At 43.6% G+C, this 24,521-nt stretch overlaps 3 protein-coding genes across 9 annotated transcripts; 2 read left to right on the top strand and 1 right to left on the bottom strand.

The window, feature by feature from the left end:
• On the top strand, nucleotides 1-9,477 carry exoc1 (exocyst complex component 1; the record flags this gene model as incomplete). 5 transcript variants are annotated; one of them, XM_084548587.1, is made up of 19 exons in its annotated part: nucleotides 1-902; nucleotides 988-1,118; nucleotides 1,214-1,373; nucleotides 2,319-2,506; nucleotides 2,640-2,867; nucleotides 3,011-3,143; nucleotides 3,246-3,355; nucleotides 4,597-4,746; nucleotides 5,778-5,886; nucleotides 6,531-6,575; nucleotides 6,931-7,097; nucleotides 7,200-7,313; nucleotides 7,513-7,592; nucleotides 7,715-7,943; nucleotides 8,067-8,250; nucleotides 8,345-8,544; nucleotides 8,633-8,827; nucleotides 8,912-9,063; nucleotides 9,364-9,477. In XM_084548587.1, coding segments are annotated over exons 1-19 (2,715 nt in total). In that variant the 5' UTR covers nucleotides 1-763. The 5 variants fall into 5 exon arrangements, with proteins under 5 accessions (XP_084404713.1, XP_084404714.1, XP_084404715.1 ...); XM_084548588.1 differs by lacking the exon at nucleotides 9,364-9,477 and having other exon boundaries at nucleotides 2-194; nucleotides 771-902; nucleotides 8,912-9,064; XM_084548589.1 differs by lacking the exon at nucleotides 9,364-9,477 and having other exon boundaries at nucleotides 2-559; nucleotides 771-902; nucleotides 8,912-9,064.
• Nucleotides 9,352-20,102, top strand: cep135 (centrosomal protein 135). Of its 3 annotated transcripts, none has more exons than XM_084548584.1 (26): nucleotides 9,352-9,485; nucleotides 10,067-10,181; nucleotides 10,278-10,468; nucleotides 10,589-10,756; nucleotides 10,848-10,989; nucleotides 11,698-11,782; nucleotides 11,870-11,998; nucleotides 12,105-12,320; nucleotides 12,453-12,518; nucleotides 12,617-12,767; nucleotides 12,857-13,071; nucleotides 13,154-13,309; nucleotides 13,401-13,538; nucleotides 14,163-14,240; nucleotides 14,387-14,538; nucleotides 14,652-14,767; nucleotides 14,845-14,999; nucleotides 16,448-16,503; nucleotides 16,854-17,022; nucleotides 17,181-17,291; nucleotides 17,444-17,629; nucleotides 17,716-17,925; nucleotides 18,071-18,273; nucleotides 18,380-18,484; nucleotides 18,912-19,067; nucleotides 19,238-20,100. In XM_084548584.1, exons 2-26 carry the CDS (start codon nucleotides 10,069-10,071, stop codon nucleotides 19,257-19,259), a joined length of 3,489 nt encoding a protein of 1,162 aa, XP_084404710.1. In that variant the 5' UTR covers nucleotides 9,352-9,485; nucleotides 10,067-10,068; the 3' UTR covers nucleotides 19,260-20,100. The 3 variants fall into 3 exon arrangements, with proteins under 3 accessions (XP_084404710.1, XP_084404711.1, XP_084404709.1); XM_084548585.1 differs by lacking the exon at nucleotides 9,352-9,485 and adding an exon at nucleotides 9,762-9,873 and having other exon boundaries at nucleotides 17,725-17,925; nucleotides 19,238-20,102; XM_084548583.1 differs by lacking the exon at nucleotides 9,352-9,485 and adding an exon at nucleotides 9,762-9,873.
• A 26-nt stretch (nucleotides 20,103-20,128) lies between these two features.
• chst14 (carbohydrate (N-acetylgalactosamine 4-0) sulfotransferase 14) lies at nucleotides 20,129-22,406 on the bottom strand. Its single transcript, XM_084548591.1, has 2 exons — nucleotides 21,948-22,406; nucleotides 20,129-20,957 (listed from the first exon to the last, which is right to left on the bottom strand). The coding sequence occupies exons 1-2, from the start codon at nucleotides 22,239-22,241 to the stop codon at nucleotides 20,130-20,132; spliced, it is 1,122 nt and encodes a 373-aa protein (XP_084404717.1). The 5' UTR covers nucleotides 22,242-22,406; the 3' UTR covers nucleotide 20,129.
• Nucleotides 22,407-24,521: the final 2,115 nt, after the last annotated feature.

Raw genomic sequence — 24,521 nt, 5'->3', positions numbered from 1 at the left:
CATAACGATATATTTTTCTGTTCGTATCAAATCTGGGACCAAGACGTGAGGAAACTAATTGCAGCATCCCTGCACTATGACGTCTCTGCGGGTGGACCTTTGTTGACGCCGGTCTGTCACATGACAACCCCTTCTGTGAACCCGGAAGTGAGAGGGCGGTGCTTTGCAGGGGCTGGTGGATTCACAAAAACAAGGTAACAGCTGCTTATCACGTATGCCTCTGTTAAAATACACGTAGAACGCATTTTTGGTTCCAAAAGCTGTCAGCGGGTTAGTTAATTATTTCGTGCGCGTCGTGACACTTTTTGCTTGGCTTCTGCAGCTAGCTCATTTCATGCTAACAGCTGCTAACTCCCTCAAGCTAGCAGAGACGTTAGCAGACAGGAACCACAGAGAGGAGTTGAGGACATTTATTTTAGGAATGGCCTCTGGAGGGTTTATCTGCGTTGACAGCACCGTTAGCTGACTTACAAGGAGATTTTTTAACCCATTTGTGATGTTTCCTGGTCACTAAGTTTCACGTCAACGGCTCCCTTAAGATAACATCGTTAGAAAAGAGGTAGTAGTGCCAAACGACTCAAGACCTCTTAATACGTCTTCAATTGCAAATGCAATTACGTCACTTTTATGTTGATGTGCATACTCAAGAAGATGCTTGTGTCCGGTAGCCTATATCCAAAATTATTGTCTGTAGTGTTGTAGGTGAGTGTTTATGAATGTGTAGTGGCTGTACATCACTTACGGTAATACACACCTGTTCTGTATGCCAGTAGCCACCATGACAGCCATCAAGCATGCTCTCCAGAGGGACATCTTCACACCCAATGATGAACGTCTCCTCGGCATCGTCAATGTCTGCAAGGCCGGGAAGAAAAAGAAGAACTGCTTCTTGTGTGCTACCGGTATGTAACCACAGAAACGCCTGTGAGTTATTACTGATGATTAAACGCACATGCTTCTCAAATAATCTGCTTTGTGCTGTTCCAGTTACCACAGAGAGACCTGTCCAGGTTAAAGTGGTCAAAGTGAAAAAGTCAGACAAAGGGGACTTCTATAAGCGACAGCAGACCTGGGAGCTCAGAGACCTGACAGAAGTAGATGCCAAAGACGCAAGCAAGGTTGGGGACATAATGATTTTCCTTTACGATTTAGGTTATTATAAAAGCCCTCTTTATTGTTCAGTTGGGACTAACGCTGTACTCTTATGGTTTAGGAAAATCCAGAATTTGACCTCCATTTTGAGAAGGTTTACCGATGGCTGGCCAGCAGCACTGCTGAAAAAAACTCCTTCATTTCCTGCATTTGGAAGCTGAACCAGCGTTATCTGAGGAAGAAGGTGGAGTTTGTGAATGTCAGTTCTCAGCTGCTGGAAGGTGTGTAAATGATCTATCATTGGCCACCCCTTGTGACTGCATGCCTCTTTCCGTGGTTTGATTATATTTGTTTAAAGGCGTGTCTTTTTCTCTCAAACAACAGTGCTGACCCTAAAGCGAATGTCTGTGTTTTTCCTATTTATCCCAGAAGTCAGAATCTCTCCAGGACCTTGGTTGATTTTATTTATCAGTGGCATGTTTTGTAAAATAATCCGCTTCTTCTTTGTGTCCTGGTTTGTGGTATGGTTTTCTGTGTTAAATTCTTCTTTATTCTCACTTTTCTCTCTGAAACTCTCTCTGGCCAGAACTTCCTAAAGCGGAAGGTTGGTAGGACTTAACTTCCCCTCTCCTCACTCCTCTCCATCTTCATGAAATCAACCCACCATTCTCATTAGAAACTCTCACCCCCTCAAAGCCCCTGCTATTTAAATGACGTCATTAAATATGGATGGGCATGATTAATTATAACACACATTTAGACCATGTTTTTACTCCACCTTTGACTTTTTTGACTTGTCTATTCCCCCTTAATTCATAGGATTATTCAATGACATGTGGTCATTTATGTGTCGTGTATTTTATTGACCTGAACTTTTCCAGAGTAACGTAAAGGGCAGTTATTATTTTAGCTGTCTAGCTGTCTTCGTAGATTTTCATTAGCTGCTCGACACGTTTCAGAATGTAGACATGCTTGTAATTTTTTTTAACCACTTGCCACAGTTTGTACTCATATCCATGCTACATTTTCATCACTGGTTTTAAATGTGTACAGTTACACAGCAGTTTTAAAGTCAAAAGATGACAATTAGTTGTCCCGATCATTGACCTCAGTTTGTAGTTGTCCTTTCAAGAAGTGCACAAAACCAGAGTCAGAACAACGTGTCTCGAAGTTTACGCTGCTGCTAATCGCTCGCAAATGTTTTTCATCTCTTGTCACTGGCTTAGAGTCTGTGCCAAGCGGCGAGAGCCAGAGTGTTGTGGGAGGAGATGAGGACGCTCTGGACGACTACCAGGAGCTCAGCACCCGCGAAGAGCAGGACATTGAGGGCATGATGGAGATGTGCGAGTACGCCATCTCCAATGCTGAGGCTTTCGCAGAGAAGCTCTTCAAAGAGCTGCAGGTTTTAGATGGGGTGAGTAAAGCTACGTCACTGCCTTTACCTTTGAAACTCTCTTGCGAGACACATAAATATGATCATTAATTTAGTTTGTTTAGTGATGTATGTCAGTGGTTAATAAACCCCTTTTATTGGCTCTTATTTTAAGGCCAACATTCAGTCCATCATGGCATCAGAGAAGCAAGTAAATATCCTGATGCAGCTGCTGGATGAGGCGTTGGGAGAGGTGGACACCATCGAGGGGAAGCTGAGCAGCTATGAGGAGATGCTCCAGAGCGTGAAGGAGCAGATGGACCAGATCTCACAGAGCAACCGCCTCATTCAGATCAGCAACACCAACAATGGCAAACTGCTGGATGAGATCCAGTTCTTGGTGGTTAGGAACACATTATGTTTTCAGGAATTTAAGTAACATGTAACATGAAGCCAATCTAAACTGTGAAGGTCAAATTAATATGAAATGTATTGCTAGATGAATAGACATTGTTTGAGGAGTGTGGTTTGTCTTTCCTCATGTAGAACTACATGGACTTGTCAAAGGGACACATCAGGGCATTGCAGGAGGGAGACCTGACCTCCCCTAAAGGCATTGAGGCCTGCATTAACGCCTCTGAAGCTCTTCTACAGTGCATGAACGTAGCCCTCCGACCAGGTTAGTTTCCTCATGAAGTGTAACTGACTGCTTGTTGATTGGCTGAATCGTTTGGTAGGAAATTTAGGCAAGATATGACATGAAAGTGTTGTCTTTCTGTAGGCCATGACAAGCTTATGGCTGTGACGCAGCAGCAGCTCCTGTTTGCTGAGCTGAGGGATACCTTCGCTCGCCGCCTCACCAATCACCTCAACAATGTGTTTGTTCATCAGGTAACCCGCTTCCTATTGTTCCAACATGTTTGGCAGCATTGAACATAGCTCTACTTTCTATTTTGTAGACTGAGCTTGTGGATTACTTAGAAATATTGTATTAGGTTAGTTTTTCTGCGTCTAAACTTTAAAGAAGTGAGTTTGATCCGATGAATAAATGTGGATCAGTCTGTGTGTAGGACAATATGTAAATATATTGTCTTTTTGGATATATTTTAGCTTGGGTTGTCTGAAAATTCAAATCTACAAAGGAATGTACACCACATTTGACCAGTGAATGCATCTGATTATTAAAAACCACAGTAACTGTGAACAAATTCACGGAAGCAGATAGAATAGCTAGCCAGAACCTTCCTGATGTGTGTGCGCTGTGAAATGGAGGCCCTTACATGGAGTCCTGTTCTTTTCCAGACGCTCCCTCTATTTCTTTCTCTCTCCTCATTAACTTCCTCTTCAGCTGAGACTCTTCCTGGGCTTTCTTTGTCGTTTCCTTCCAGCTGTGTCCTTCCTGTTCTAGACTCACTGTGTTGCTCACTTTAAATCATCCCACTTTGCTCTCTGTCTCTGTGTCAGTTCAACCACTTCAGTCACTTCAAAATGACCATCCCTCAGTTCTATAGGTCTTCCTGTCTGTCACTTCCAGTGAGTACCCTCACAGCAACCCCCACGTGCCCCTTCTTTGCTAATGTCTGACCTCTCTCACCTCACTACGGTGCACATGCCATGAGACCTCAGGCTTCCCACCACCGTGCATTATCTAGTGCATGGAATACGTTTCTAACTACTTAACATCTTTCATCCGACCTCAGAGCTCAAGAGGTGCCGTCCATCTTTCTCGTCCTTCACGAACTGTCTCGGCTGAGGGCTTTTCATGTTTGGGTGCTATGTAACATGGCTTTGTTGCTAATGTTCTCATATCTCATGAAGTGCTGCGCCTGTTTGCTCTGCGTGCATGTCTTATGGTAACAGCAGCATAGACTGAACAAGCTAACACTGAGGGTAAGTGTGCACAACATCAGTGTGGGCATAAGAGAGATATTTTTCAGTAAGTTGAGCTGAGAATGTGGTGGATATGGAGTTTAAAACAATCTCCATATAAGTTTGAGATAGGAAGCAAGCGTGGTGTGTTTATGTGTATTTACTCTAGAAAGATGGAATGGGACTGAACGTAAGATTTCTCCTGTTGTTGTGTTTTCCTACTGATTATTTTGTTAATTATCTGTTCTCACTGTGTCACTCAGGGCCACGACCAGAGCTCCACCCTGTCACAGCATACAGCTGAGCTGACCCTACCCAAACACAGCCCGCTCCACAGGGACCTGCTGCGCTACGCTAAGCTCATGGAGTGGCTAAAGAACACCCATAGGGAGAAGTACGAGGGCCTGTCAAGGGTCAGTGCTCTTATCATACAAAACAGCTTAAGCTATAGTGTGGAAAACATATCTCGTCCTTCTGGCAAGGGGCCTAATTGTATAAACACTGCTAAAATGTGCATAGGACTTCTGCCTACAGTTCCTCTGTCCCTTCTGTTCTTTCAGCACTCTCCAGTGATGAAAAGCCACAGTGACTGTAATCCGTGTTTGTCCTTTGCCCTTTTTTGCCTGCAGCTTAATCCTTTATGTGAATCCCAAGTTTTGTTCTTTATCTGGTGCATCAGAAACTTCATCCTAAAGTCTATTTCATTTCCTCCGGATAGTTTTCATAGAATTCATAGAACCTAGGTTACATTCAAAATTCTTATTTCTTCGGCATACTCCTAGCGGCTGTAAGCTACTCTGTCTGTGTTCTTCTGTCGGCACCGGATTTAAAATTCTCTATTTTGCAAAATTCAGAGAGATTTACCTGGCACCGATTAGCTTGATCAGCATTGTGTTAACTCAATTAGTATGGACTTGAATGTAATCAATGTTCAATTTTAAAAATCCCACGCTTTAGCTTTTAAGGAAAATATGGTCATTTGGTTTTCTGGCCTGGAGTCAGATGGGATTGAATTGATTAGATGGGATTGATGTTACTCTCACATCTATTTTGGTTACTGTGGAAATGGCACAAATGTTTTTATACTGCAAGCTTTGAGCAGTCCCATTGTTATAAATGCAATAGTAGTTATAAAATAGTTATAACAACGTAACAAACCTAACTTAGTAACTTTATACAGCTGTGGTATAAAGAAAGCTAACAGTAAACAGTGAGGCTGATATCAGTGACAGAATTATGTAGGATTACATATATACATTGTTACTTGTGACTCACTTCCCCTGTGCATGAACGCCATTTAAATCCATGGGAATAGTGAACCTCACTACTAAAAATCAAGAATAACATATGAACTTAATGTCTAATGCTTTGTTGCATTCATTCAATGATGATTCATGATGTAGTAGATTGTACATCTTAACAAATGTCCTCTCTCTTTTTTCAGACCTATGTTGATTATATGAGCAGACTATACGAGCGAGAAATCAAAGATTTCTTCGAGGTCGCCAAGATAAAGATGGCGGGCACATCCAAAGAAGCCAAAGGCAAATTTGGTAAGAGCTATAATTCACAGGCCTATTAGAGTGTAGACATGGTGTTTTTCTTTTCTTCTTTCTTTCACTGAAATGGTTTGGTGTCTCGATGACATTGGTGTAGTTTGTCATGTAGTTTATTCAAAAGCGATTTGAACCTCCCTTCATCTCTTGATTATTTTGTCCAGTGTTTACATCCTGCTGTCACATAGTAATTACTGAAATGTTCATGTATAAACAAGGAAACAAGGCTTCGTTCTTTTACAGCGTTTTCTGCGTCGTCTTTGTTACCAAACTTATGTGTTCTTGCAAAGTCCTGCTTCTAGGGTTATCCTGCAGTAATATGTCCTTTTCCCTTTGCACAGGGGCGTTACATGCTCTGTTCTTTAATATTTATAATCTGAACAGGATCCTTGGTTCAGCTTTACTTGTGGTGGAATTATACAACTCTGCTTCATGCACTCTGTATTAGCTTTTCTTTCTGAAAACAAAAAGAATTTGTTTTCCAGAGGTTTGTCCGAGCTACTACCTGAGCTGCTGCAGTGCACGTCACCATATTTGTAACTTTTTTGTACATCTAACATCTAGCTTCACCTCTCCCATGCTGCATGTTTTAAGCCTAACCTGTGTCTGTCTTTGATGCCTGCCTTTCTAACTGGCTGCAGCTACGCTTCCGCGGAAAGAGAGTGCACTCAAACAGGAAACGGAAAGTAAGTATGACATTTGGATGGAGCTATTCCACTGTCAGTTACCCACTTTGCTTCTCACCACTGTGCCCTACATGACTGCACTAAAAGGAATCCTTTGCTTAAACCTGTTCGCCACCCTGATACATAGCCCTGCAAATCATTACCTTGATGGTTTGCGCTAGTTATCAGTGGTGTTGAATGCATATTCAAATGTTCTGATTCAATAATCAGTGCCACGTAACCTTTAATGTTATTTTTAATTATTTGGCCGCTCAGCATTGTGATAATTGTCCTAATTGACTTGCTTTATCTTACAGTTTGACTCATTCTCACTTTACACATGACATTAAATCACACTATATTTGTCATGCTGCAGTGGGCCTGCATGGCAGCTCTGGGAAGTTGACAGGCTCTACCTCAAGCCTGAACAAGCTGACAGTGCAGGGCTCCAACAGCCGACGATCCCAGTCGTCCTCGCTGCTGGACATGGGCAACATGTCCGCCTCCGACCTTGACGTGGCTGACAGAACCAAGTTTGACAAGGTGACGCTGTTAGAGATTTAAATCAAAGCTTTAAAAGTAGTCAATATGTGTGTGCGCACGTTCTGTTGTGAGAGCTGAAATGGAAAGCCTCTGTCTCTGCAGATATTTGAGCAGGTCCTCAGTGAGCTGGAGCCTCTCTGTCTCGCAGAGCAAGACTTCATCAGCAAGTTCTTCAAGCTGCAGCAGCACCAGACAGTTACACCCCCCCTCGCACAGGTACATCTCTAATAACATACTGGCTGTGACGGAAAGACCAAGTTGCTGTACTCGTGTGGTGGCATCTGAAACTGATAAATTTGTCTGCCCTGAAAGCGTGGAATAACACAGCAATGAGAGTGGCTGCCTTGATTTCAGCTATCATATACAGTAGATGCTTGTTCAGATCTGTCAAGTTTTATTTCTGTTGTCCCGTCAGCCAGAAACAGAGGACTCAGATGGAGTTGTGCCATCAAGAGTTCCTCCCCAGGCAGAACACAGACACTCCTTGCCATCAGAGTGAGTACTCGCACACTTCTGGCTAACATTTATATGAACCATCATGTCACCACCAACATGTATATATACCATCCTATCCAAAAACATTTTTCCTGTTTTTTTGTTTTTTTTTCCAACTAAAGGAAAGACACGGTGCGGGTGATGATGAATAAAATCTTCCAGAGCATCGAGACAGAGCTCAACAGTCTCATCGCTCTGGGTGACAAGATTGACAGCTTCCATTCTCTGTACATGCTGGTGAAGATGAGTCACCACGTGTGGACAGCTGAGAACGTTGACCCGGCCTCTTACCTCAGCACTACTCTGGGAAATGTGCTGGTCACCGTCAAGAGGAACTTTGACAAATGCATTGTGAGTAGATGACAGTCCTAGTTATTATAAACTGGACATCGGCTTTTCACTGTTTTTGTGGTGACATCCCTAAATTAAACATTAAATTAATGTTATTAATTTAAATATCTCTTTTTCTTACAGTCTGGTCAGATCAGGCAGATGGAGGAAGTGAAGATCTCTAAGAAAAGCAAAGTTGGCATCCTGTCTTTCGTCGTTGGGTTTGAGGAGTTTGCTGAACTGGCTGAAACAATCTTCCGTAACGCGGAGCGGCGAGGGGACCTGGATAAAGCTTATGTTAAACTTATCAGGGCCGTCTTCATGAATGGTGAGACCACTGGTCATCCGCAGATCAAATATTGCGTGACTACAGGTGACGTGGTATTGAAGTGAGGCCCTCTGAATAATAATTGTTTTTACAGTGGAGAAGGTAGCCAGTGAAAGCCAGAAGACGCCACGGGACGTTGTGATGATGGAGAATTTCCACCACATCTTTTCTACACTGTCACGTCTGAAGATTTCCTGCCTGGACGCAGAGAGGCGAGAAGCCAAGCATAAATACACAGACCATCTGCAATCTTATGTAATCAACTCTCTAGGACAGCCTCTAGAAAAACTCAACGTAAGAAGAATTTTCATAGTTACCACGTTTTCACGATATAAGAGGTCGAGGTGGTCGTGAAGGTTAAACTGCTATCTCTCGCTTGCAGCATTTCTTTGAAGGAGTTGAAGCACGTGTAGCCCAGGGTATACGCGAGGAGGAGGTGAGCTACCAGCTGGCCTTCAACAAACAAGAGCTGCGCAAGGTTATCAAAGAGTACCCTGGCAAAGAGGTGAAAAAGGGACTCGACAACCTTTACAAGAAGGTTGACAAACATCTGTGTGAAGAAGAAAGTCTTCTACAGGTGAGAAACTCTGAACTTGTACGGGAAGGAGCTGCTCGGCTGTTTCCATCCTAACATATTGTACTGCCTTGTTTACTCCACCAGGTGGTGTGGCACTCCATGCAAGACGAGTTCATCCGTCAGTACAAGCACTTTGAAGATTTGATAGGCAGATGTTACCCTGGATCTGGAATCACCATGGAGTTTACCATCCAGGACATGTTGGAGTACTTCTCCAGCATCGCTCAGTCTCATTAGTTTGGCTATTTTTTTTTATTTTTTTTTTGCACTGTTCCTTAATGATTCACTACTGCCTCTTACTGGCTGAACACACACTAGCAACTCACAAACTACCCTGTAGTGTTTTGTGTTTTTAAGAACATTTCCTCTTTGTCTCTTGCCGCATTGCTTGTGTGTCTGTTTCTTTAAGACTCAACATGTCTGCTCTGAATACTCATATTTTTGTTATTTCTCCATGCCATATGTACATAATAAATCTACATGCAGCAGCCCTCCAATGAATCTGACGCACGTTTTTAATTTATTTTACTGTTAAGGACATGTGTGCTTGAGCTGAATATCTGCGCTGACTCCACCCCTCCTCCTTCTGTACGGACGACGCCGGTTCGCAAAACACGCCGCCCCAGATGTTCCGCCGCCGAGTCTCTTGACTTCCATGGTGACGAATCCAAACCGGAGACCATCGGCGCTCTTTTCAAACCTCTTTACCGCGGAAACATGTTAACCGAAAGAGTGAACCATTATCTAGCTATAAGGAAGAAATACGCGTAATGTTATAATGAGGGTAGTACAAGTAGTTGGTACGACAGACGAGACGTTTATGTCGGTGATGTAGAATTACACTGACGTTGGGGTAGCTAGCGTTAGCCGCGAGGAAAGCAGTGTGCTTAGAAGTAAGGTAAAAAAAAAGTTGGACATTTCTGAGATTTAACGCCAGCGACGTGGTTAACGGTGTTCAAAATCAGGATAATGCTAGCAACAGCTGGTAGCTTAATATTAAACCGCATAAAAGGCTAATGTCGGTTTATTAGCTACCCTACTTAACGGTAAGCTGGCTACATAACATTAGCTAACACCAAATACATGGCTAACGCTTTTAGTCTCTTAAGACGTACACTCTGCACAGGTCCTTACACGACACAGTTTGTACGTTTGACAAGTTTCTACGTGTCTTCTGAACTAGCTGTCCTGCTTATTAATATAACCCGTGCTTTGTTGTGCTTCCGTGCCACATCACAGCCATGAACAGCAGCGCAGAGAGGAAATTCGTCAATTTGCGGAAACGCCTGGATCAGCTGGGCTACAGGCAGCCACTGGGGATAGAGTCCCTGCCACTGGTGGAGAAACTCTTCAGGTGAAGCATCTGTTTTACTGCACCTGCCTGCCTGCCTGTCACTCACTCGCTGATGGTCAGATAGTAAGTTCAATCGTGTCCTCTTCTGTGTCACAGTGACCTGGTCCACACAACTGAAAGCCTACGCAATGCCAAACTGTCAGCAGGGAAGACTGAGAAAGAAAGCCGAAACTTTGATGCTCTCCTGGAGCCATACAGGACAGAGAATGGCCGGGTGGTCAGGGAAAACAATGAGCTGCACCTAGAGCTGCTAAAGCTGAAGGAGGAGAAAGATCGTGTCTCCAGAGGTAAACTCGCCTTCCTCAGCGCAGTCTGAAACCTTTTCCCCCCCAACATACCCCAACACCCCATCACCTGCATACACAAAATACTGTTTAGTTAACCCCGTACACTCCACCTTGTTCCAGAGCTGAAAGCCCACATCAGGAAACTGGACCATGAGACGTCAGATCTGAAGTTTTTAAATAATCAGTATGTGCACAAGGTTCGCTGCCTGGAGAAGGATAGCAAGGCTAAAGCTGAGCGCATCCAGCAGCTGCAGGAAAAGAACATGCAAGCTGTTGTGCAGACACCAGGTAAAGGCAGGTGCTCTGACCCCAGCTGTGCTCAGCTTTGTCTTACTCCACGTGTAAAGAGCAATCTAAAATCAGTCTTCGCTTTCCACAGGTGGAAAAAAGCGCAGTATTCCTTTCAGACGGCAGAGGATGCAGATTGATGAGCTCGTACCTCCCTCTTCTACTTCAGCTTATCCTGTGCTGCAGCCCGATGATCCATATATAGCCGACCTGCTGCAGCTGGCAGATGGAAGGTTTGTCTTCTTTTGTGACAACGGTACAGTGTTATTGAGAGGGATTGGTTGGTATACTCCAGTCAGCCATGATATTGTGACCACTCAAAGGTCAAGTGAATAAAACTGATGACTTTGTTATCATGTCGCCTGTCAGTTGCTGGGATATATGAGGCATCAAGTAAATAGTTGGTGCTTAAAAGTTGATGTGTTAGAAGCCAGAACAACGGGCAAGTGTAAGGATTTAAGACACTTTGAAAGGGCCAAATTGCGATGGCCAGGTGACTGCAGCTCTTTGTGGTGTTCGTGGTTTTCAGTTTTCAAGATTAAAAGTGGTCCAAGGAAGGAAAAGCAGGAACTAGCTACGCCTTTCAGTCAGGGTGTCCATGCTGACCCCTGTCTACTGCTGAAAGCTCATAACTGGACCTTGATGCGATGGAAAAAGGTGTCCTGGTCTGATGAGACATGTTCTCTTCTGGATCACATGGATGGCCGGGTACCTGTGTGTCACATAAGTGGGAAATACATGGCACCAGGGTGCAAGGAATATCTCCTTGCTTTTGCCATGAGGGTGTGTTTGGTCTGCAATAATGTTCAGGTGATGCTATATATCAAAGTAACATCCACATAAATATTTATGTGGATGGTGGTTTTAATGTTGCGGCTGATTGATGTATGTGTTGATGCTTCCGCTTACATTATCTCTGCTGACTCACTGTGTTTTTGTAGAATTCATGAGCTACAGGAAGACATCATCAAAGTCAAACTGGACCTGGAAAATGCTCATCAATGTATACAACATTTAAATACTCAGGTAAGTTAAATTAAGTCTTGGGATGGTGAAGGTGTTCCTAAATGAAAATGTGGGGCTTCTTTTATTTATTAAAAATACTTCAATTAGGTGGAGGAGAGGGACAGAGAGATCGGGCGTCTGAATCGTAGCCTTAATGGAGGACGACCTCATGACGTAATTTCCCTGGAAGCTCAGAACATCAGCAACGAGAAACTCATCGCCCATCTCAACCTTCAGGCAAGCAAAGCTGTCACTGCAGATAGAATGTTTTTACAGCAGATTTTTTCTCTGGAAGATAAGAATGATTGATGGTACGAGATAACTGTTTCTTTATGTTAAACAGATTGAGTACCTACAGGAGACAAACAGGACGCTGGACGAGAAGATAGAGGGACTGCAGCAGAAGAAGAAGGATGCCTCCAGCGAAGTAGCCAGTCTGTCTTTAAAGAACCTTGAGCTGTGTGAAGAGCTGACGCACATAGACGACCTCGCATTGCGCCTGGAGATGGACAAGGAGCGAGTGTTGGAAACTGCTGACATGGAGCTACAAGAAACTAAAGTAAGAATACAAAAAGACACAAAATGAAATAAACTGCATTTACAGAAACACCAAGTATAAATAGATAAGATGGTAAACAGTGATTTAGCACAACGAAAACAACACTCAGAAGCCACGATGTTTTGTCAACAGAAAGAAATTCAGAGGCAGCAAAAAATAATTGAAGACCTGGAGGATATTATCACAAAAACAAGAAGGGTATGCACAGTGCATGTTATGTCATAATTTGATTTTTCCGTTTTTTGCTTTATGTTAAGTACTGATAAACTGCTGTTGCTGGAAATTGTTAAATTCAGGAGCAGTCAGAAGGTGACTATGAAAAAGACCGCCTTAGAGATCAGCTAGTAGAGCTCAAAGAGCAGAATGAGAAGATGGAGGGACTGGTGAATTTCCTGGAGAACGAGAAAATCCGGCTGCAGGAAAAAGTGGAAAAAATGATGGCAGCTGGTAAGCCGTAGTTTTTTGTGTCTCAACTGTTGAAATGTATTTTTGCATTGTTCACGTTATTGTGTTACGGACTTGTTGCTGTTTCTTAGATAAAGACCTGGTGCTGGAGTTGGAGACCATGCGTGCCAAACATGGTGTTTGTGGGAGAGAACGCTCTCCGTCTCGTCTGGACGCATTTGTCAAGAGCCTAGAGGAGGAGAGGGATTACTATCGCTTAGAGGCAGAACGCTACAAAAGAGTCAGAGGAGTGGGTGGTCTGGAGTTAAGCCCCAGAGGCAGGAGTCCAAGGTCTAAAGTAATCAGGGTAAGAGTTTAAACACAAAAAAGGCATTTTTTTCTTAAAATGAATGTGAAATGACTGTGGTATGATGGTTTCATGTTTTTAGGGAGGTGTTCCAGAGGCAGAGCTGGTTCGTTTAATTAAGGAAAGAGATGAGCTGAAGGCTGCACTTTTGGACTTTGAGAAGCACATGGAGGACATTCAAAACAATGTGAAGGCCCTCAGCACAGAGAGAGACCATTTCAAAGCCCTGTTTAGACAAGTAAGTTTAAATGACATTCTACTACCAGGTCTGTACCTAAAACAAACAACAACAGTGTTTTACACTTCTGAAAACGATCTCATTCGTTCAGGCTCAAGACGACCTGAAGTTGGCCCATAGCTTAGATTTGTCAGCTGACGTCTTGAAACTGCAGGAGGAGCTGAAACGGGCAGAAGTAAAAATTGAACAGCTGAGCACTGAAAGAGACACACTGATGGAGAGGTTAAAGGTCAGTCCAAGAGTAACGGCATTCATGATTCAGAATCTGAATCATCAATAAGAACTAGGGTGCATCTGAATTTCAGATGCACCCTAGTTCTTACGGAGATAATTAGTCAACAATAGCAGCATCTTAATTGGAAATCAGCAAGTGATTCTGCCTCTGACTGTAAGGATTTCATGATGACTTCCTGTTGCTGAGTCAGTTATTTTTACTTTACATTATACAGTGTTACTCAGTGACATATCCTGTGTTCTTTCAAAAAAAAAAAAAAAGTGATTGGGTAATTTTGACAGGAGGTTGACATCGGTATTAATTTATGAATCATGTGAGTAATTTTTCTAACCAAAATCATCAAAAATGTCTTTTTTTTTTTAGTTCCCTGTTTTAGAAAAGGACTCCTCATCAAACAAAACGAGTTTTAGAAAAGGACTGTTGGTCAAACAAAACGAGAAATTAGAAATTTTATAGACCAGATGATCACATTTGAAGATATAACCTGTTCATTAATTGATTATGAAAAGTAGCACGAATTGAGTCAACCCCCTTGCTCAACTCAGAAACCACCTGACCTTGTAAATGTGTTTTATAACAGAGAGTGGATACTAATTCTTATGTTATATGTATTTGCAGGTTGCCCAGACGTCAGGTGTCACGGACAGACAAGGAGAGGAGAGGAGGATTCTTGATCTTGAAAACACTGTCAAGAGTGTGAGCCTGATCGCTAATTCAATGAATCTGTTCTAATATTTTCCCCTACCCAGCTCTGATAATATGAGTCCACTACTCTAACGTTGGTTCTAATAGGGCTTTCTTTTTGTGTTTTCATGTGGCACATGGTGTGCTTTGGGGTGTAGCTGGAGCGGGAGAGACTGGATCTGCGGGCTCAGGTGTGCCTGCTGAAGGAGAGCAGGGAAGCTGTGGAAGAGGAGCTGAAGGCTCGGTCTACTACTCTGGTCCACAATGCAGAGGAGGTTGCACAGCAGAGGGCTGAGTCGAATGCTCTCAGGTTTGAAACTGGCCAGTGATGTGCACATCCCCCATCTCCTCTTCCGCTGCAGAGCTTTTCTGAAGAAATTGACCCATGGGTGGCTGACAGACTTTTCACTGTCTGTCCGTCAGGTTGCTACAGGAGCAGATGGAGCAGTCGCTGTCTGATACCCAGTACAGGCTGTCTGTGAAGATGAATGAGCTTCATGCTGCCCATGAGCAGATTGAAAAACTTGAGGGGAGAATAGGTTGGTGCTGTATTCTGTTTCTGCCTTTCTTTCGACCGCTGCTCGACTCTTTGCTTAATTTTCGGTTTGTCTGCCAGGGGAGCTGAGTCAGCAGAGCTCCAAGCATAAAGAGGAAGTAGCTGCTCTTCACAAGTCGATCTCTGCCCTGGATAGAGAGAAAGATGCTCTGCAGGATGACGTGGATCAAAAGACTGAAAAACTGGTTGTTGTCCAGGAGCAGCTGTCCAAGAAGGTAGCCATCACAAACAAACCTCACAGACACAACAAGTTTTTTATTGAAGGATGGGGTCACATTTGTAAGATCTCATGAAAATATTAACAAGCAAATATGTACATTAAAAATGTAATTATGTCTGTTATTGTGCCTTCTGTCCATACTGGATGTAAAAGCTCAAGGCATGAGCAGTTATAAATATAAGGGACCAAATCTTCTTCCAATACAAAATATATTCAATATACAATGTCTGGCCAAAAAAAAAGGCGCCACCTGGATTTAACTAAGCAAACAGGTACGAGCCTCCTATTGGATAATTACTCCATGGGTGATTATCTTTCAGCTGGCAACAAGTTATTTAACCCCAACTGATGCAATGAGTAGCTTCTTATTTCTTAATCAACCATGTAGAAAGACACATCCTGAGGTTGCGGAAAAGATCTTAGTCTGTTTGATAAGGGTCAAATCATTGGCATACATCCAGCAGCGAAAACATCTAAGGAGACTGTAGAAACTAGTAAAACTGGGTTAAGAACTGTCCAACGCATTATTAAAAACTGGAAGGATAGTCTTTGAGGAAGAAATGTGGTCGGAAAAAAATCCTGTTTGATCATGGTCTGTGATCACTTAAATGTTTGGTGAAATGAAACTGAAGGAAAACAACATTAGAACTCAGGGCTATGTTTAATAGTGAAAGTAAGAGCATTTCCACACGTACAATGAGACGGGAACTCAAGGGATTGGGACTGAACAGCTGTGTAGCCTTAAGAAAACCACTAATCAGTGAGGCTAACTGGAAAAAAAAAAGGCTTCAGTTTGCTAGGGAGCATAAAGATTGGACTCTGGAGCAATGGAAGAAGGTCAAGTGGTCTGATGAGTCCAGATTTACCCTGTTCCAGAGTGATGGGGGCACCAGGGTAAGAAGAGAGGCAGATGAAGGGATGCACCCATCATGCCTAGTGTCTACTGTACAAGCCTGTGGGGGCAGTGCTATGATCTGGGGTTGCTGCAGTTGCTCAGGTCTCGGTTCAGCAACATTATGTGCCCAAAGAATGAGGTCAGCTGACTACCTGAATATACTGAATGACCAGGTTATTCCATCAATTGAGAATCTTTGGGTTGTTCTGGAGAAGGCTTTGCTCAGTGGTCAGACTCTCCCATCATCAATACAAGATCTTGGCAAAAAATTAATGCAACACTGGATGGAAATAAATCTTGTGACAATGCGGAAGCTTATCGAAACAATGCCACAGCGAATGTGTGTGTGTGACCTTTTTTTGGTGGCGACTTTTCTTTTTGCCAGGCAGTGTAGTTTAGCCACTGTTTATATGAGGCGTCAAGCAGTTGTCATAAGTCTGATAACGTGGTAATCTTGATTAGAGCACAGTCACAGTGCAACTAAACTTAAAAAAGCTAAAGGTGGTTGTGCTTTTAAGAATGAGGGTAATTCTTTGGCATTTACACAGGAAAAGGCCCTGGAAGACGTGAGACTCACAGTCAGAGACATGGACACCACAGTAGCGTGAGTATAATGCTGTCGCAGTTCTGAATGTTTTTTTTATGACTTTGGGGCCATTCAGACTTGGTTATTTGAATGCGTTGTCACAGGTAACCAGCTACTTTATTCGCATCTGACATAAGCATATTCAAATGCATCTCGAGAGACGGTCAAAGTTTCATCATTCAAAATAGTGGATCACTCAAATGTGACCTTAATGCACCCTGGGTGTGCCTGCCCTTGCAAACAGATCACTCAGACAACCAGGTCTGAACAGGCCTGAACGTCATGATAAAAAGCCAGTACAACGAGTCATCTCTTCCTTTTAAAGAACTAATAGACCTGTTGTCATGTGGTGATTTTAATCCTTTCAGCCAGCTGCAAGGAGCGGTAAACAGCCGTGAGCGGGAGATAGCCAGTCTGAGGAGACAGCTGGATGCATCACAGGAGGAGCTGGTCGGACTCAGGAGAGACAAAGAAATCACAATCAGAGAGAACAGGAGGCTGCAAGATGACCTGGCCACAATGACTAGAGAGAACCAAGTAATTAAGGAATCACCAATCGGTCCCTAATTTCCCCACGGGGATGAATAAAGTCTTATCTTATTATTTTCTTTTGTCCTGTTCAAAGAAAATTACAGCACTCTGTGTCCTCACCAAAAAAAAGAACTAACTCAAACTTCTCTTGTCTTTTTGTCCAGACTGTACATGTGGAAATGGAGGAGGCTTTGCATGAGAGGGATGAGCTGAAGTTGAGGGTCCACTCTTATATTTCTGAAGTGTCCAGAATAGAAAAACTAATGGCCACAAAGGCAAGAGAGGACCACATATTACTACAACTGATAAACTAAAATGTCATTCTGATATGTGTGGCTGTGTGTTATGAGAGTTATGTTAGTGCAACATTATATATCAGAAGTATCTGGACACTCTGAAGAGCCCCGTTTTGATTGTTGACCCACAGGAGCAGGAAAACAGGAATTTGCTGGAGAGGTTCAGGATGGCCCACTCTGAGGCGGAGGACCGGGAGCAGAAGTTGCAGCAGGCTGAGGGCCTCAATAACTCCATCCGCCTAGAGTTGCTCTCCTCAGACACAGAACGCAGGCGCCTCAGAGATACCCTTGGCAACCAGGAGAGAGAAATCCAGCAGGTGAGACACGAGATTAGGGAAAAAAAAACATTGACACTACTGACAGCTGTTGTAGGGTTTCACCTTCACCCTGCTGTTTCTCCAAGCACATGCAGGCCCTGCAGGCTTATGAGGCCCAAGTATCCTCCCTGGTCCGTGGGATGTCCCGACTTGAGGAGGAGCTGCGCAAAGCACAGGAGGAGAAAGCCGCCCTCCTCTCGGATCTGGCTTCTGTCAGGGAGCTTTGTGTCAAGCTGGACTCTGGCAAGGAGCTCACTGCACGTCAGCTTACCTCCAAGAGCATGGACCTCGAGAGGGTGAGGCCTGCAGCTGTTTTGACTTATTTTTAAACCCACATCTTTTAGTCTTGGCACTGGTCACATTCCACAGAGCATGCATGCAGCTATGTGAGCAGTTGTTTTATTTTTTTTATTTTATCATTTTCTCTGCTCTCTGGTTTAGGTCACTGGAGAACTAGAGGATGTTCAGTCAGAAGCTGAGCTACTGAAGAAGCAACTAGCCAGTGAGAGGCTGACTGTGCGTAACCTCGAGACGCTACTCTCCACCAATCGGCACAAGGAGTTCCAAACACATCTGACAGCGAGCGAGAGAGAGTCCGAGCTCAAAGTCCTACGTGACAGGCTCACCCTGGCTGACAGCAAAACGTAAATAAATCCAGTTCAGTCAATGGTTTATACAGAACACGGTGTCATTTCTTTTAAAAAAGGTTGCTAAATAATCGTGTGTGTGTGCGCGCGCGTGTCCGTAAAGTGCAGAGCATGCCAGGGAGGTGTCCCAACTCCGTGGCAAAGTGTCTCAGCTGCAGACAGAGATGGATGTCCTGAAAAGACAGCTGACCACTGAGCGCTTTGAACGGTGAGCTTCACACTGACACTCACATGTTCCTCTGCCGTTTTCTTCTGTTTTTTTTGTGATGTTGTTTTGTAAAAAAAAAAAGACGCTCAGAGAATTATAAAAGAAAGCAGATAAGTTGAAAAAGTATTTTTTCTCTTTACGGATGCTGAACTTTAAAAAAAAATGAACTGAACAAATCAATTTCTTTGTTGCCTACATGTAACATTGGATTTTGTGTATCACGATAGGCACATTTTCAAGCCAGAATCAAGTGCAGCCCAAATCTCAGACCAGGAAAACATACAAATGTTTAAGCTGAAACCACATTTTACATTTATTTAGGTATTTGGCAAGATTTGAAACATGTAGCCACATGTATTAGGATGTAACAAGACAGGGGGTTGAAACTGCACATTTTAAGCCTGTCTCATTGTCCCTGTGTCCTCAGTGAAAGAGCAGTTCAGGAGATGCGCAGACAGGGTTTGTCATTCTCGTCCCTGCGGAGCTCTTCACCGCTCAGTTCCTCTGGCAGTCTTCACCAGATCTCCCCAGAACGCTCCATCCTCCGAAGTCTCGACCGCTCCACTGACAAGTCAGCAGACAAGTAAGATGTTGGACATGAAAACAGTGAGACTATTTTCATTCATTAAATTGCATTAAACCTAGTTGTAACACACTGCAAACCATCCTCTTTTGGTCCCTCTTAAAAGTTTGCTACACTAAAAGACAAAAATGCCAAACATTCTTTAAAGCCTCTTTCCCTTCTCTTTTCAGGAGTGTGAGCTTCAAGGATTAGAGAGACAAATGAAGGTCCTGATGAGTGAGTCAGAAACCACTAGAAGCTTGAAGTCCTGAGTCTGGACATGAATTGTGAAGGTGACTTAGTCTGTAGCATAACCTCGTCCTATTTTATTGTTCTGTCCATGCAGAGGTACCCGGGATGGAAAAATGTCCTACGAAAGGGAATTTTTCTATCGAACTTCGCATTAAACTTTGTTACACCCTGTCAGTATGTTGACCAGCCACTCATACAAACAGGATTGAGCTTGGTGAATTAGTTCCTGAAATGAATTTGATTCCCAACATTTCTAAGGTTACATCTGTATCGAGAAATGTTTTGTGTATTATGTTTAATATTCATGTTTTTTTATGATGTTTAAATTATTAAATTATTCACTGAATAAAGCGATACAAAAACCAGAAAGGGCAAATGTGCGCTTCACCAAACGTTAACTTTGGTTTTAGTAGGTGGTAAATAGTTGGGAGTGAGAGGCTTATAAAAACAAAAACGCACCTCTACATGAAACCCTCAACCCTCCATTTAAATGCACGTGTTTTAGCCTGCTAAAGCCACAGAGCCAGTAAATGAACATGAAGAAACAAAACAACAGTTTGGTCTTACAACCGTAACACTTCCATCATTATATACTTTATCGGTTCATTTACTGTAACAGTCAAAACAATGGACGGTAATGCAGCTGATTTCAAGCTTCAGTGATTTTGAACTCAAGTCTCTTTCTTGATAATGAGCATTTTGCAGAGATGTGCAGACATCTCAAGTAAAAGTGTGTAACAGCTCTCCAAATACTGTTTGTTTCCTAGGAATAAAAATAGTACAAACGATTCTCTATAAAAAATAATTTGACAACTATAAAACATTGCACCTTTAATGCCGGCAGTGCTCAGTGGTTGTATTTGGAAGAGGATATGTAAATAGAGAGAAGTCTAAAATGTACTTAGGCAGTAGTTCCCTCAGCAGCTTCTGCGGTAAGCTGCACAAATAATAGTGTAACGTCTCTGTGGTGACCGGCTTGTACCACGTTTGCCTCTCTGGGAAGTGAACATAAGGAGGCGCTCCAATGCGCTGGAGCACAAACTCTGAGTCTCTTTCAAGGTGCTCGTAGGACCCGATGAAATCGTAAGAAACGGCACATGGTTGGCACAAGTTGTACACCGGCATCCAGTGCTCGTTCATGCGCTCCACGTCCTCATCCAGCAAGTAACGGACAAACTCTGCAAAGGTCACATCATCTCCTGTGACAGATGCGTCCTTGGCGTGGCCCTTTCTGTACCGTTTTATGATCTCCACGCCATACTTTTTCTGGTAGGACTGGATCTCTCCGAACTTGTTCCTGTATGCGGAAAGCAGACGCTCCATGGGCTCCCGCACAAACATAAACTTGAAGTAGTGCTTGAGGCGGTAGCGGATCTCCTCGGGCTTCAGAGAGGACAAAAAGAGCAGGTCGCTGCGGTGGTCCATCTTGATGCTGACATCAACGTTCTCCAGGGCCCCACTCAGGACCTTGAGAACCCTCTTCCAGTTGGAGCAGGCCACTTTGGGGACGTAGCAGTAGAGGAAGTGGTACTCATCGTTCACCAGGATGTGCTGCAGCAGCGTCTTCCTCTGCAGGGGGCTCAGGGACCCGATGCTGTGGGGCATGTTCTTCTGGCTGCACACAGTCTTTATGGTCCGGTTACGGATCTCCTGGAGGATCTGTCGACACAAAAAACAGACCAGAAGATGCATTTATTCACATGTCTGAAGGTTCTCAGTCATCTAGGTCATAGTATATCCAAAACACAAAGCTGCAGCAAGGGCGACTGAGCTGATGGGTTTCTTGAAGAAGTTTCTCTGTTCATCCAAGTAGCTTCCTTTACAAATTACAGATGAGTCACTGGTCGTTACAGACCCCGGAAATGTAAAAGTAATGTATAACAATCGGGCGTAACATTATGACCGCCTTCCTAATATTGTGTCCCTTGTGCCTCTTAACAGTTATGACTTATCAGAGAATATGGCATGGGCTTTCTGAGGGTGTCCTGTGGTGTCTGGCAACATAATGTTATTAGTGGAGGCCTTCGGGTCCTGTGGGATGAGGGGAGGGGATCATCCCACAGATACATGATAAGTTTGGAATCTAGTGAATTTGGAGGCCAGGTCAACATCTTGTGCAGTTCTTAATGTTTTTTGAGTTGTTCCTACTGTTTTTGAGTGTGTGCCTGTGTCAGGCTGCATCCTGCTGGGGATGGCTGCTGTTATCAAGGAGTGTCACTGCTATAGGGTGGGGGTGCCTGGTCTGGTCTCGGTGGGTGCTACATGTCTATGTAACATCCACATGAGTGCCAGGTCCGAAAGTTTCCCAGGAGAACACTGAATTGTCACAAGATGGTCAATGTTATTTACTTCTCCTGTCAGTGGTCATAATGTTACGCCTGATCGGTGTATTAAACAGGGGAAGGTAGAGCCACCTGAATGACATTTGATCCATCTAACAAATCTCTGCGGATTCAGTGTTAATCAGAGTGTGTGTGAGTTTAAAAGGGAAAATAACAAACAACGCCTTTAACAAAAGTAACACTGGACGTAACCCTTGGTCGACCCTTGAAGCCTTTAAGCTCACAGTAATCTGCAACTATTGCGAAATATACGAGCCTTGACTAAAACCTCTCCTGGGAACATTACTGGGGCGTTACATTATTTTACCTGGGACTCCACGTCGGCGCTATCCGGGCTGTGTTTCCCAGCCTGCCGGATGAAGTCCAGCCGCCTGCCGTTACCCCGCGGTGAAGGCGTCTCCATGCTGTTCAGCATTCCTTTCTCTATCATGAGCAGCAGGCCTCCAGATGCTACGATCACCAGGAACGTCAGCACGGACGGCAGCACGGCGGAGCTGCGGCGGACCGAGCCCGGGCTCACCGTTGTCCGAAAGTTTATAACCGAGCCGCTGCGCGCCCCTGCGCTCCTCTTCAGCCCGTAGTCCTGCCTGCGAGGAAGCATACTGTGTGTCCGGCTGCTCTCTTCGATATATGCCCACTTCTTTTGTTAGGTTGAACGCTAGACACTACATGAGAAAATAACCACTGGTTAACCTACCACGTACACTCATAGTACTGAAGTTCAAAAGTGTGTCAAGTGTGTAACTCCACTCATGGCAATTCCTGTTTTGAACTGTCAAAATAAAACGACTAACCCCCTGCAAACCTTTTGTTTCAAACAAAAGTTTACAGTTTCAGACTCTTATTAAGAAAATACAGTATGTTTCAACTGAGATTTTTTTTTCAGCTGAGCAAACTAATATCCAGCTAACGAGAATGTACTTAAAAGACTTTCAAAATAAAATCCTCCCTGATACATTTTTACTCAAAAAAAAGCATAAATTAATGAATAAGACTATTTATGACTGAAGTGTAGAGAATTCAACGATTTTTATTATTTATTTATTCTGGATTTTTTTTTTTTTGTTTGTTTTTCCTGTTTGAGAGTATTTTGCTTAGTACAAGGAGGAGCTGGAAACTCTGATCCCCAGAGGAGGAGGAGGCCCCATGCCAGCTGGGAGATGTAGTTCAGCTACTGTGTTTTGGGTTTGTCTTAGCCATAGCTTGTGGCGTAAACTCAAAGAATCTGTAGCCCTTTCAAAATGTCAAGTTTTAGGCTTCCAGGTCTGCTGACCTTTCTCTAACCTTTCAGTAGAATCAGAGTCAGAATCAGAATACTTTATTAATCCTTCAAGGAAGTTATTTTGTTGCTGTTTCTCCTATAAAGTTACAAGGTCAAAAAAATAAAGATATGACGCGCATCTGAAATTTGCGCGTCATTGGAATCACGTGACTGCAAACCACCAATACAGTTTCAATTAGTTAACCCGTTTTGCGTCTGTTTCGCGCTTTCACCCGACTTCTGCTTTTCCTCGAACAACTTCCTTTTCTACTCAAACGCCTTCTGTTTTTATTTAATTTTGACATGTTAATGTGAGAGCATTTTGACATGTATATGTGAGAGCATTTGACGTATAAATGTGAGAGCATTTGACATGTTAATGTGAGAGCATTTTGACATGTATATGAGAGCATTTTGACATGTATATGTAAGAGCATTTGACGTATAAATGTGAGAGCGTTTGACATGTTAATGTGAGAGCGTTTGACATGTATATGTGAGAGCATTTTGACATGTATATGTGAGAGCATTTGACGTATAAATGTGAGAGCGTTTGACATGTATATGTGAGAGCATTTTGACATGTATATGTGAGAGCATTTTGACATGTATATGTGAGAGCATTTGACATATAAATGTGAGAGCATTTGACAATGTGAGAGCATTTATGTGTGTATGTGAGTGTTTTGCATTTGACGTGTGTATGTGAGAGCGTTTGACGTGTGTATGTGAGAGCATTTGACGTGTGTGTGTAAGAGTTTTGCGTTTGACGTGTGTATGTGAGAGGCTAACTCTGAATAATGTCCCTAACGGCCCCTCATGGAGGTAAAATAGTTGCAAATAAATTATAAAAGAGTTAAGAGTGACCAACACTCGGTGCGAGGAGTTTGATGGCTACATGCAGGAATGACCTTCTGTGGCGTTCTGAAGGTGCTCCTTAGACTGCCCAGTGTGTTGTGGAGTGGTCTCCAACATCCTCCGCTATGACACTATGTTCAGAGTCCAGCTCCACCCATACAACATCACTGGCCTTGCAGATCAGTTTGTTGATTCTGTTAGCATCTACCACTCTCAGCCTGCTGCCCCATCATGCAACGGCGTACAGGAGCACACTGGCCACCACAGACTCATAGAACATCCTCAACATTTGTCCGGCAGATGTTGAAGGACCTCGGTCGATGCTGGCCCTTCCTGTGGAGCGCCTCAGTGTTCTTCGACCAGTCCAGTTTATTGTCAGTGTGCACTCCCAGATACTGTCCACATGGGCCCCCCGGACGGTAACAGGGCACCACGTGACCGCCACAGTTCTGTACTCGGCCTCCTCACCATCACTGATACATCATACTACCGCAGAGTCATCAGAAAACTTCTGAAGGTGGAAGGACTATGTCTGGTAGTTGAAGTCCTGAGGAGCCCCCGTGCTGCTGACCACCCTGTCTAACACACCGTGTTGCAGCCGCACATACAGTGGTCTTTCAGTGAGGTAGTCTTAGTCTGAGGTACTTTAAGCTTCTCACACAGAAGAGTCGGCCTGATGGTGTTAAAAGCAATGGAGAAGTCAAAGAATTTGACCCTCACAGTACTCTCCGGTTTGTCCAGGTGAGCATATGCGCGGTTGAG

The sequence above is a fragment of the Chelon labrosus genome (genome assembly GCF_963514085.1).
Source record: "Chelon labrosus genome assembly, chromosome: 7".
Lineage (NCBI taxonomy): Eukaryota > Metazoa > Chordata > Actinopteri > Mugiliformes > Mugilidae > Chelon > Chelon labrosus.
This window is presented reverse-complemented; position numbering and strand designations above follow the sequence as displayed.